This window comes from Geospiza fortis, unplaced genomic scaffold, assembly GCF_000277835.1.
Source record: "Geospiza fortis unplaced genomic scaffold, GeoFor_1.0 scaffold41, whole genome shotgun sequence".
In the NCBI taxonomy this organism is placed as follows: Eukaryota; Metazoa; Chordata; class Aves; order Passeriformes; family Thraupidae; genus Geospiza; species Geospiza fortis.
Genome location: NW_005054299.1, coordinates 5,267,845 through 5,280,699, shown reverse-complemented (window position 1 = coordinate 5,280,699; position 12,855 = coordinate 5,267,845). Strand labels below are relative to the sequence as shown.

At 36.4% G+C, this 12,855-nt stretch overlaps 1 protein-coding gene across 1 annotated transcript in view; it reads right to left on the bottom strand.

Annotated features, from left to right (window-relative positions):
- Positions 1–12,855, bottom strand: part of UBR2 (ubiquitin protein ligase E3 component n-recognin 2) — a 50,688-nt gene that overhangs the window by 23,332 nt on the left and 14,501 nt on the right. The window contains exons 9-20 of the mRNA XM_031059916.1: positions 12,422–12,510; positions 11,657–11,755; positions 9,119–9,282; positions 8,927–9,026; positions 8,262–8,390; positions 7,323–7,506; positions 6,217–6,278; positions 5,330–5,440; positions 3,001–3,066; positions 1,581–1,703; positions 1,166–1,229; positions 750–874 (exon numbers count right to left, since the gene is read on the bottom strand). Coding sequence (XP_030915776.1) covers positions 750–874; positions 1,166–1,229; positions 1,581–1,703; positions 3,001–3,066; positions 5,330–5,440; positions 6,217–6,278; positions 7,323–7,506; positions 8,262–8,390; positions 8,927–9,026; positions 9,119–9,282; positions 11,657–11,755; positions 12,422–12,510 — 1,316 coding nt within the window. The remainder of the gene's footprint in view (positions 1–749; positions 875–1,165; positions 1,230–1,580; positions 1,704–3,000; positions 3,067–5,329; positions 5,441–6,216; positions 6,279–7,322; positions 7,507–8,261; positions 8,391–8,926; positions 9,027–9,118; positions 9,283–11,656; positions 11,756–12,421; positions 12,511–12,855) is intronic.

Genomic DNA, 12,855 nt, shown 5'->3' with positions numbered 1-12,855 from the left:
ACAATATAATTTAGAACTCCAGCTTAAATCAAATTTTCTCTTTCATGCAACCCTAAATTATTCTTAAATAATTTTGAAATATTATTTTCCAAATTGTTTCAGTTTAAAGTATTTAGAAAAAATAAAAATATTTCATAATTTATTATTAAAATTATTACCAGCACAGTAAAACATTAACTTTGAAATTTTGACTGTCTTTAAAAATAATTCTTAAAAGATTGCTTCAAAAATACTAAAAGGAGAAAGGAAAGCAAGCTTTGCTGTCCTACAGGAGCACTTATAATAGAATTAAGATAAATTTTTATGTTCATGTAAATGAAGCATTTATGTTACACAAGTCATAATACAGTGTCTGATTCCATGTCTTTTCACTTATTGTTAGGCTTTAAAATATAACAGCTTATATTTCTGGATAGTTCTAACAACCCACTTCCATACATCTAATTCAGGGTGTACGAGCAGCCTGCAGAGGCTGCTGGCCAGATGGCCTGATTAGAAACAGTATTAAAAAGAGAAAGGAGCTGAAGAAGCCCTCAGATTCCTGCCTCTTTCATATGTTGTTCCTTCCTTGCGCCTCTTTCCTACCCTTGCCATGAGAACTATTAACCTGTACTCTTGCAACCTTGCTCTGAGCATAATCAGGCTGCTCCCATTCCACATTAAGTGACAGGAACTTGCATAAGGCAATTTTTCAGCAATCAGCCTTATAAAGTGGAAGCTGGTTCCCCCCACCACAGCCAGTGACTTACATCTTCAGGGAGTGCCTTCACCAATTCACTGTGAGCCATTGGCCTGATGCTCAGCTGATGGATGATCTCTCGCTTGATTTCATCTGTTGCATTTACCTGCCCTATTCCAGGGCTGAACCTTTCGCCTGCAGAAATAAAATACTCTCTTTTTTTTTGGTTTTTAAACATTTTTTTATCTTTTCCTCTAAATGAAAGCCTGGAAAATAGGGTGCCTTCTGTGAAATCTCGTGTCTACCCACCAGTGTTCAAAAATTCATTACTTTGATCTAAGCAAGTTCCAAGATTTTTCTACTAGGAAAGAAGTCAGAGCTACAGGACGTTCACAACAGAACTGAACCTGAGATAGCAATAAAAAATTGCCCAGACCATTAAGGAGCCTAAATTAAAAAAATTAATTAAGTATGTTTTGAACTTACCAACAATCATTATAATGAGGTATAGCATCTCTTCTATAAGAGTGTTATTTTGTTGAACAACATCCTGAAGTAAAACAATAAACAAAAACCGCATTTTTTCAATAATTATTCCATATGCTGAAAATACTTTTTCAGTGACTCAAAACATTGCCTGTTTTCACCCTTAGTACTCCCAAACTGAGCTATGCCGAAACATACTGAAACATAGATAAGTGCAAAAATAATGCAGCATTTTCTGACATTTACCAGTTTGACAGGTAAAAACATTATGCATACTTCAAACAGGCCAAATGAAATTGAAATAGGATAAGTTTTGCTTTTTTATCAAGAAATACCTCTGTCTCAGTACAACACCATCGGATACACTTTAAAAAACAAAACTGAAGCTTTTCTATTGCAGTAGAGCATAAAATACCTTGTTAGTATTTTCTGAGCTAAATCTTTTGCCATAGTCTGGAGTACTAAAGATCTGATAAAGTTCAAAGCGACTCAGCATTATCATCAGGAAGTGATTTGGATCCATCATAGACACACCTGTCTATTAAAGAAAAAAAGATTATAAAGAGAAAACAGATTGGGTGTTATCATACCATGTTTGTATATTTATATATGATGTTCACTGTATATTCTTTATAAAATTAATTCTCTCTTAATCCTATGAATGAAGACTTAACATTTAAGTTTACTGTGTTAGGACACTAAGAACAGAAGTTTAAGCCCATTTGACAAGCATAATACTATGCTTTATCAATAATTTCTGATGCCCTTTTAAGGGTATCATGCAAAATATTCAGGGTTCCTCCTTCTATCTTAAGCAGTCTAAACAAACTTCAGTGAAAGACTTTTGTTCGGTTGTTTTTATCTCTAAAATTTTGTTCCTGCTAGCTTGTCTTCTAGCAGGCATAATATATCTTAGTATATACCACTGAAGATTTTAACAACAAATTCCAATTCTCTAAAGAAAGGCTGAAGATCGCAGAGCAAAGCTTTCAAAACCTTCTTGGAAAGAAAAATACTCAAGTTTCAATGCAGAACAAACATTGACCTTCAGAAATTTCCATTTCTGAAAACTACCGGCTGAAGTTTTCTCTGTTTATTAAACAAGGTTTGCCAATTACAAATATTTTTTGTTAGTTTACTATTGCTAATGGGACCATATTTAAAACAGAATAAATTTCCGAGAAAGCTCAAGGATATCTACCCAAATTGGGCAGCTGAAAACGATCATTAAAAATCAGTGGCAGATCAAGCCTCAGGGAACTGTGTCTGAAAGCAGAAGTATCTTGGGGCATATTTATGCTGTTGGGTATTGCTAACTCCAGTTAAGATTTGAGGGACTTCCCAAGAAAATATTTTGCTGTCCAGGTGAACTATGCACCCTGAGCTGCAAATTTTAGATTGTATTGCTCTCAATGTAGAAACATTGCATCTGTCATAGAGCTAAACAGACTGCCACATTTGCAAATTATGTTCTGAAGGGGAAAATCAAAAAAATCAACACATACACTGACTGCATTTCTGATAACATGCAGACTCATGCAACTGCCAGTACAACACCACCCATTAGTTAAAACATTACATTCTTGAAGATATGGCTTATATACACTAAACAGAAAATTCTGCACTTTTCAAATTGTAGTTTAAAAATAAGTATTACAACAATAGTTATTTCCTTTCAAAATTATTCTATAATTATGTAGATAAAATAAGAAAATTGAAGTCCTTCCACAAAAAAATAGACATTTTTTCTTTTAAAAGGTTGTGATGAAGATAAACATAAACACAAAGACATCCTGAAAACACTTGAAAAAATGCAAATTGGTATACATGGTTACCTGAAGCATTACTATGTCCTTGTCAAACATCTCCCTCCTGCATTTCACATTATGATAGTAATAAATCTGAAAAAAATACCACACCACAATCATTAACACAGATAATATTTCATCTAAAATTATTTTACTTCTGTAAAAAAATAAACTTTGCTATACTGTGTTCATAAGCAAAAATGAATCTGTAATTTGAAAAAATTATACAATTTTATCTGTATGCAAAAAGCTTTTTTATAAAGCACAAGACAATCATAGTTGCTGACTGGGTTATAGTGATGCAATGTCTGAATTGCATAAACTTACAAGCAAAAATCTTTTTGACTTCTTTAGCTTATGTATTAATATATTTGTTTAGCAATTAACTGTTTGAAATTCCCAGGAGAAAGCCCTTGCAGTTGGAGAAATGTTTTTTCTTCGCTCCATGAATTCCTCTTTAATCATTTGAGATACCATCTTTCAGGAATTGCCAGTGTCAGCAAAATGTTAATATTGTGATAGAACTATACTTAACCCAAACCATCCCAGGAAAAACTCAATAGGACTGAGCCAGGCAGCAGCAACACCACAATCACTGCATGGCACTGAAAGGTGGGGAAGTTTGGTTCTACCACCAGAGAAGAAAAATAAATAGGACTGATAAGTTTCTGTATAGGCCTGGAAACAAACTTCAGCATGCTAAAGTCTCCTCTAGACACACGCCATTTCCACCAGAATTACATGAAGACAGCTAGGCATGTCTTCCCTTTCTTCTCTATCCTAATAATCCACACATATAGATGCCCATTCCTATTATCTGGGAAAGATCCAAAATAGCTGGCTGAACATGAGCTCTCCCCATAGGCAAAGTAAAGAGAAAGGACTTGCAGACTGTGGGAGTTATGTTATCTCAACTAAATGAAGCTCTTAACTTCAAGATCCTGACAACCAGGGGAAATTAACACAGAGACTTATATCACCACCAAAAGCTATGCTGAAATTCCAGATTTGATGTGTGTCTACAGCACTGCGGGCACTGCTATAATTGTACATAACTAGAGTTCTTTTTGCTGTAATGACAACAAGGACACCACCTTATGAAGATCCTTCAAGGGTCAAGAAGTGTCAGAATATAATATATTTGAGCAGCTTAATTCAGTCTCCTAGTAAACAGACATTGCAATTATCTAATAGAGATGAGGGCTGACAGGACTGAAGGAATTTTCTTGCAAATAAATCAAGTTAACACCTCGCAGAATTACACCCTATTCCTGTTGTAATCTAAGTCTTGCTGAGAAAATCACTTGAGACAATCACCCTGGTGGGTGGTACTGACACCACAGTACCCATTTTATAGCTGCTATGCTTGAAACACCTAATTTATACAAACATTGAGAACATAAGTTTAGAAATTAAAGTCTCCAGAAGTATTATAGCTAAAAGCCAAGAAACACTTCCTTCTAACTGCTTCTAATGCTTCTGTGGGGTCTTTGGATTTCAACTACATTATAAATATAAATAGCCATAATACCATAATGCTGCATATTTTTATATCTGAGACACTTTTATGTGGAGGTGATAAATGCATTACCACGGATGCACAGATCTAATTCTGCACTTCCAAATGCTGCTGCACAGTACACAGTAAAAAAGCCAGGAGTCATTAACTGCAGTAATTAAAACTATACACACTGAGCATGTGTGTGTATAGAAGTTCAGTGGCTACTGCAGCAGTCCTGAAATAAAGAAGCAACTTCTGACTAAAAAAAATCCAAGACTAATTTAAAAGCAAAAATACTCAAATGATGCCAGTGCTGATAAAAACACCTACCTCACTCACACTGCCTTCCATAAGACTGACATAAGTAAAATTCCAAATCAGTACAGAAACAGAAGGTTTTGGGGTCTGAAAGACCAAGAGCTCCCTCCCTCTGAAAGACCAAGACCACTTCGCACTGGTGAGGTTCCACCTCGAGTGCTGTCTCCAGTTGTGAGCCCTTCACTTCAAGAAATACAGTGAGGTTCTTCCAGGCAACCAGCGACAGGACAAGAGAACACAGCCTCAGGTTCTGCCGGAGGAGGTTCAGGTTGGACATTGGGAAGAATTTCTTCATGGAAAGGGTTGTTAAAAATTGAAAAGGACTGTCCAAAGAGGTGGTGGAGTCACTGCCCCCCGAGGTGTTGAAGAAGTGACTGGACATGGCCCTTGTGGTCTAGTTCACAAGGTGGTGTTTGGCCAAGGGTTGGACTCAATAATCTCAGAGGTCTTGTTCAACCCAATTGATTCTGTGATTCTGTGAAATTATCCTGAGAGAGCTATCAGAAAAGAGTGATTCTACAGCTGCTGTGCACTTACCTGATTAACAAGAGAGAAGCCATTCCTTCTCCACATCCCTGCATGCACTTGGGCACATAGGACTAAGCATCGTAGAGGATGTTCTATTAACATGGGTGGGCTAAGTTCACTCTGCATTAAGAAAATGCAATATTTTGATGAATACAGAGAAAATAATAGAAAATGGGACTGAAATGAAGGAGGATGATATTTGAGATCATTGAAATATTTGGGCACTACAAAAGGAAAGCAAATCCAACAAACAAGTTAGATGAGCCTATTCACAATCTTTCAAATCATTGTTAATCACCCTTACATTCTGTCTTTGCTCCACACAGCTACTGCATGAGGGCTTTAGTTTATTCCTAAAGACAGTAGCTTTCATATTTTAAAACATCAACACCAGCAATCTAATAACACTGTAGTTTCATGTATTTCATTCAAAGTTTAAGTACTATTTCTTTCCAAAGACATTGAAATGTCTTCTCCCAGTTAGGTTTTATGCTCTTTCATTTCACCTTCTTTGACTACCCCTTAAAGGAATAGCATATCAATAAGAACAGGCAGCAGGCAAGAAACAGCTGGGGAAGAAAATTAGAACCCAGCCCAAGGAGAAGGAATCAGATCCGGCCTGGGGTTCCTAAAAACAGTTTCTATTACAAAAAGGAGGTTATGCAACCTGAGCCTTAGCTATTTTAAAGAGCAATACTGCCTGTCTATGCTCTAGTCATGAATATCTAGATATTAATCTTTTAAGAGGTAATTTTATGTACTAAAGATATTCTCTCTGAGCAGAATTTACAGTACAAAGACCCTTTATTTTATTTAATATCATCCTACATTTACATTACCAATTTCATGTTCTGCATGAATTATATTTAATTAATATACAGCATTTAATTACATACCAGTGGAAGCAGCTCTGGAAACTTATATGCCACTTCAGTTTTACTCAGCAAAACATGCAAGCCTACAAAAAGACATGAAAAAACCATACAGAATATTACATAGAACATTTTATGTAATTAAAACAGGACAAAAACGGTCATCTGATTTACTCGCAGACCATTTTTCTGGACACAGAGACAAGTCTCCAAATTTATCACCTTGGAGTTACACAGTTATTTCCTGAAGAAACATATAACAAAGAAACATATACATTTTAAGAGAACTGAAGTTTTCCCTTTGTATCTGTATAAGCCTTGCAGTATAAGTGAGATTTTTGCCTTTTTTGACTCTGTCATGTCCCCACAGTGAGAGCCAGGAGTCCTTGGTCTGGCAGGACAAACAATCAACAGCAGATACCTCATCCTTTTTATCAGTCCTTGGGGGGTTTATAAAATACCTCAGGAACTAGAATAAGGCCCCTACAAAACACATGAAGACTTTCTGGTTTGCTTTCTTCTGAAGTTACAAGGACTTTACTCAAAGGTTCAAATATTCAAAGTCATTTGACACTGAGCTGCATGGCACTTTACCTAAGAATTACCTTTTTCACTTCATTATTTGTGAATTTATTTTTATCTCATTCTTTCTGATTCTGTAAAAGGAAATTCACAAAACTTTTTTCAACACAACTGCTGAAGAAGATAGGCACAATATGAAGAGAAAGACATAGCTCAATTTTCTGGTGACACATCTGTTTGATAAATCTGTTCTCTAGCAGAATGTTGATTAGTCTATTCAAGCTGACAGCTAAACATATTCCCAAGCAGTCAACCACAGTCCACATTTTGTCGCAGCTCTTTTGCGTCACTCAAGTGGCAAAAGCAGCAGGAGCTGCCTATAATACAAATCCAGAGGCATGAGACAATCTCCCCCAGACTGAATGATAACAAGTTTTCTGGTGATTGAGAACATCTGGCCTAGAAGTTACCAAACAGCTAGAAAATGGCCAAAATTCATCCTATTCAGGCCTTAAACAATGCTTGTGTGTGTCTTCATGTATACACAAACACCAATCACACCTACAGAACATTTTTCATTTCCTGAAATATTTTTCAACTGTTCATACCTGCAAGTAAACGAGAAACTGGGAGGTGAATGCTAACTTTTTCCTGAGAAACGCAGTATCTGATGGTCTCAACTGAATGTCCACACATACTGAGGACAATAGGCTGCTCTCCATCAGTAAACCCACTATGACACTGCATCAACACAGTCAGGCATTTCTTGTAAGCTTCAATCAATACTTTTTCCTAAAAGAAAGATTGCACTTTAACGAGATTATGAAAAAACCACAGCTCTGAAAAATAATACAGACAACATAATAAAGACCTTAAAGTGTTTGCAATTTTTACCTTTAACAACAGTCCTGCAAAATTAAGATAAGGAATCCAACAAAAGAGTCAAATTAACGAGGGCACAAACTGCAAAACTCGTACTGGTATGTCTGATTAAAAAAGTACACACTAGGATGTTGTTTGGGTTTGGGGTTTTTTTGTGACTGGCATTATGGTAACTCTCCGAGGACTGATCATGCTAGGCTATTAAAAACTGCACATTAACTACCAGTAACTGATTAAAGCTAGCCTGAATGTTCAGGTATTCCAGGATCACTTATTCCACAGCCATATTTTACCATGCTCAAGTTCCGAAATCATGAAACACTCAGGGAGCAGAAACATGATTTATAATCAAGCAGTATTTGGTAGATCCAGGGCCTACTCCTCCATTCCTTTCTCTTTGAAAATTGTAACCTGACAGATTTGTGATAATCACAATCTTCAGATCTGTGACAAAACTCCCTGCAGAATTTGCAAAACGCTTAACCATGTTCTTATGAACTGGTCAGTACAAACCACACTTGTGTTTAAATACAGTAAAGATTTGCATTTCCTCCTAGGAGATGCCCTTGGCTTATGGTGAAGTTGTGTTTAGGTCAATTTTCACATGTATTAATATTTGGGCTCTATTCCTGTTCACACAGAAAAACAATTCCGAAGGAACTTACATCTAACGCACACCAGTCCTGCATCATTGAAATAACAAGTGTTAATTTCATCTGCAGTGTAAATGCTGCTTCCCACTCTGGTTCCATTTCAATGTGCTGTCCTACTTGACGAGTTATTGGATCCATACCCTAGAACAAGAAGAGATTACACATTTCAACAATGTATCACTGAAATACAGTGACACAGCAAATACAGCACTAGCAGAGGCGTGAGACAGTGGCTAGCTATCCTTATAAACATATTGTTGCTGCAGCAGGTAAAAAGAACCTTGGGGGAATGAAAGGGAATGAAACCACAAGTGAAGAGGTCTATTTGTGTGTCAGGAACTATTTATTCCTCAATACAAGGAGCAACTCTGCTGACATTAAAGATGAACCAGATTTTGCTCACAGAATTAATTGTCTTATCTGCCTCTACAAGTGCAAAATATGCCCCAAATTACACTTCTCGTTTTGAAGTGCTCTTCCTTTCTACTGTCCTCTACAACAACATTTTAAGAAGAGACGCAAGATGTTATGTTTCAGAAAAATGGAATGGCTCCAAAAGTGATACAGCAATGAAGTTATAAAAGGAAGAGTAGATCAAATTTATTCTATTTTGACATCACAATAGCTAACTTCCTCCTTAAATTTTGCCAAATTTTCTAATTCACAGATTTACCTACCTGCATACATTTGAGTAATTCTAAGAAGGCATCAAAACCCTCGAGGAACTTGCGTCTCAAGTCATCTGACCACTCCGTCGGCTTACTTATCAGCACATACCTGGGGAGTTTAGAAACATGCAGGTGTTCATTTTTGATTTTTTTTTTTTAACTCCTCAATTTCTCAAATTGGCACATAGTTAGTATACTTACTTGAGATCCAAAATAAGGCTCTGGACACGTCTGAATTTGAAAGCCTGCAGAGCAGTGTAACGTTCAAACTGAAACCTGCCTTGGATGTCACGGTGCCTTAAGTGGTCCATGAAAGTTTTGATGATAGTGGTCATAAGATTCTCTTCTGTTATTAGCATTCGAGCCTATGCCAAAGTACATTGAAATTTGCTGTAATTAACAGACACAGCTAACAAGATTTTCACACTGCACCATGAAGTTTATAAAATACATTATTTTTTAAAATCCAAAATAATTACATCAATAATTAGAACAGAACACAGAAAAGCACTCTTTTCACAGAATCACAGAAGACAAAAAAAAGGAATCTAGTAAAAAATTATCATAAGCCAGATTTCTTTTTTCAGATCCTTTCTGTACAGAAGTCTCTCTATGGTAAAGCCCCTGCTAACCTATATAATTATGGCACAAGACATGTTATTATGTGTCTTATAATTAACTTGAACCTCCCCTTAAGTATGTGCTGTCTCCTCTCATAGTTTGAGCCCTTTAGAGGAGTGACAGCTCTTCTGTTTTCTGTTTACAAATTGTCAAGAGCTGTGGTGAGCAGAGCCTCTTTGGAGCCAATAAGGAACTGCACACACAATTTCCACATGGAAATTTCATGAAATAACCCCTAATCTTCCTCAAGGTCTACTGCATTTATCCATGTGTTGTATGAAACAAATCAGCAAAGTCTGACAAAGATTGTCTTCATCATCCAGCCTAACCTAAGCCAACTTCACAAGAGAGGAGGGGGCACTAAGTTACTGCCAGCTCCTACTCATGAACACTTCCACAATTCCCCCACTCTGTTGGTTAAATTGGATGAGCCTTGCAATCCTTGGATCTGGCTAGCAGACTCAACAATATTGGCCACTCTGATCTACCACAATGACATTGTGGCTCTTGACTAGAGCTTCCAGGTTCTGGAGCTGCTAATGATATTCAAGATAGCTTCTAAAATGCTACTGCAGTGGGAGAAAAGAATCTAATGATTAACATTTTCCTCCCAAAAAATCATCACTAACAGAGCTGTCCATCCACCCTCAAACCAAAAAACTGCAGTTCCTTGAGAGCTCAAACTCTTAAATTACTAAGATCAGTTTGAAAATGTTACTGGAGGATGGTGGGGTGGTTTAAACTCTTCAACTTACTCACTTAGTTAAGAGTGAGTGACTATAAATATATTAAAAAATAATACTTAGTTCGTGTGATAGAAGCTTATCACAATTACTTTCATGTGGTCAATCTATTCTATCACTCTGCACAACAGTCAAAATGCATTTGCTTTGCTTTTTTTGCATGTTTTTAAAATAGAACACGTACAAAAGGGACACTGTAATTACTCTGCCCTGGGAAATGTTTGAAATTACTTTTTCAAAAAGTAATATTGTTCCACCCCATCTGCCAAAGGCAAAAATACCATAACCATCTGAATCCATTAGTTGGTTAAGTCTAACTGCAAATCTGAATACTGGCAACATTCTTACTGAAAGCATCATAATTAAAAGAGGCAATACAATATTGTCCTGAATCATGGGAACAAAATCCTGAGCTCCTGCTGAATTCCCATGAAAATAAAACATCCCTAAAAACTGAAGAAGTTTGCTCAGTATTGTGATTGCCATGCCACTATTGAATTTAAGAGCTCAATGAAGCTTATTAAATTTGGGAGGATTCAGAAGCATTTATTTTTTTAAACAATTCTGGGTATGAAAATCAGACTTTTATTATTCCAGTACAGCTTCAAATTTTAATTTGTCAGCTGGTGAAGGACCAGCAAATTTAGTGAGCTGGGAGAAGTCACAGTGCTTGTAGCACTGAAACAAAAGTTAACTGGAAATCTAAAAGAAGGCACTGTCTTGAGACTCAAAGTACCAAAGGAAATAGGGAGTATCATGAGACAATTCTTGCCTGCACTTGTGTTGATTGGAAAATGAACATAAAGTGGATCATTTATAAAAATGCACCAGAATGGTGCTCTGTAACCATGACATGCAAACCATAATATAGACTTCTACAAACAGTAAATGTGGCTCAGTATGATGAGGAATTTAAATGTTATGTGTATGTATCTCTAACTAAATATGAAAGCACCTTTCTAAAAAAAAGTAAAAGAAAAATGTAAAAATTAAAACCAGAAACACCCAGCCCACTCTAGGAAGCCAGTCTGGAACTTCCCAATGTTGAATGCTTTAACTTCTAAACCCATAGCAATGTATGCAAACAGTCTGACTGCTCTGCATTTCCACAGTAATGTTAAAGAAATCTGCAGCCTTGATTTATGAACCTTGAGAGGCTTTTAACAAATAAAGATTTCCTTTTTTGGTCTTTTAGTACTTACAAGAGAAGGCACTGTGAATATCTGTATCGAGAGGTCAGCAATTGAGAACTCTCTGTCGTGGTCATCTTTCATAAAATCACTCTGCAATCGCTCATAGTTCTATTAAGAAGGAGGCAAAAAAAGGCAAGGAGTGCCAACTATCAGTTTTTAAAAGAAAGACAGGCACTACTCACCAAAGTAGGTACAGTGAAGAGTTGGACAGACAGAGCAGCCACCGATACTGCCCGTTCGTGATCATCCTCCATATAATCTCTCTGCAACTGCCGGTAATTCTAAACAACAAGGGGAAATTCACCTCTAATCCACACTGACCTGATTTTTTAACTTAAATGTCTGCTCTGGGAAACTTTAATGCCATGAAAAACGGAAGAGTAGCTCTAATAGATTATTATTACGGTATTTTGTACAAAGAATATGACAACTTAATCTGCTCACATGTGAGATCTACTCACTCTCATTTTCAAAATAAAGGCTACTATTTTATTTTCTACTCAAGAGTCTGCAGCAGAGTGAGCAGAATTTTGCAGTGCTGATTTAAAGCATTTCGAATACCAGTTACTGCAGAAATACTAATCAGCGTGACTGAATTTCAGCGCTATTTCTAAGCAGTGCTATAACAGCTTACACCTCAACAATGAGCAGTGATTAGCTCTTAAGAAGTGATAGCCTGCATAGCTGATGGTGAAGACAAAAACATCTGAACTGCTTTAGTTCTGGGGTATCTGAAAGGCCATTTCCTTCCCAAGAGATGAGATGCCATTATAACTAATATATCTGAAGAGCAAAATAAGATTTCCAGCATTTAATTTCAAGTTTTCACTTCCATAAAAAGGAAAAAAAAATTGAGTAACAGTTCATTTAAATCACTGTATGCTAACTAGACTCTCTTCACCAGACATTTTTAGCATTTAATGGCTCTTTGTAAGAAAGATACTTACCCTCGCAAAGCGGATAGCAAAAAGTTTCTTGTATTTCAAATCCATAAGAAGACTGCTCATGAATAACTGGTGATACACATTTCTAGCTCCTGTCAACAAAAATGAATGAAATATTGCATGTCACTATTTTCTATCAACATATTATGGAAACATTTAGAAAAGTAAAGTTCTACAGAATGAGGTAAATGTGAGCTTCAGAGTAGAAGCTGCTTTGATTAAGTCTGTAAGGTGGTAGCAAAGGATAAAGAAGAATAACAAATCAAAATTCTTCAAGAGGCATTATTTATTACTCCTGTATAAGATAACGCCGTTGAATGTCATCAAATATAAGGGAAGTCAGCAAAACAAGAACAGAACTCTGCTCCTTCACAGGATCAACAGGGGATTTAGATGGGAAAAGAAGAGAAACACTATTATGAGAAGTCTTGGGAACT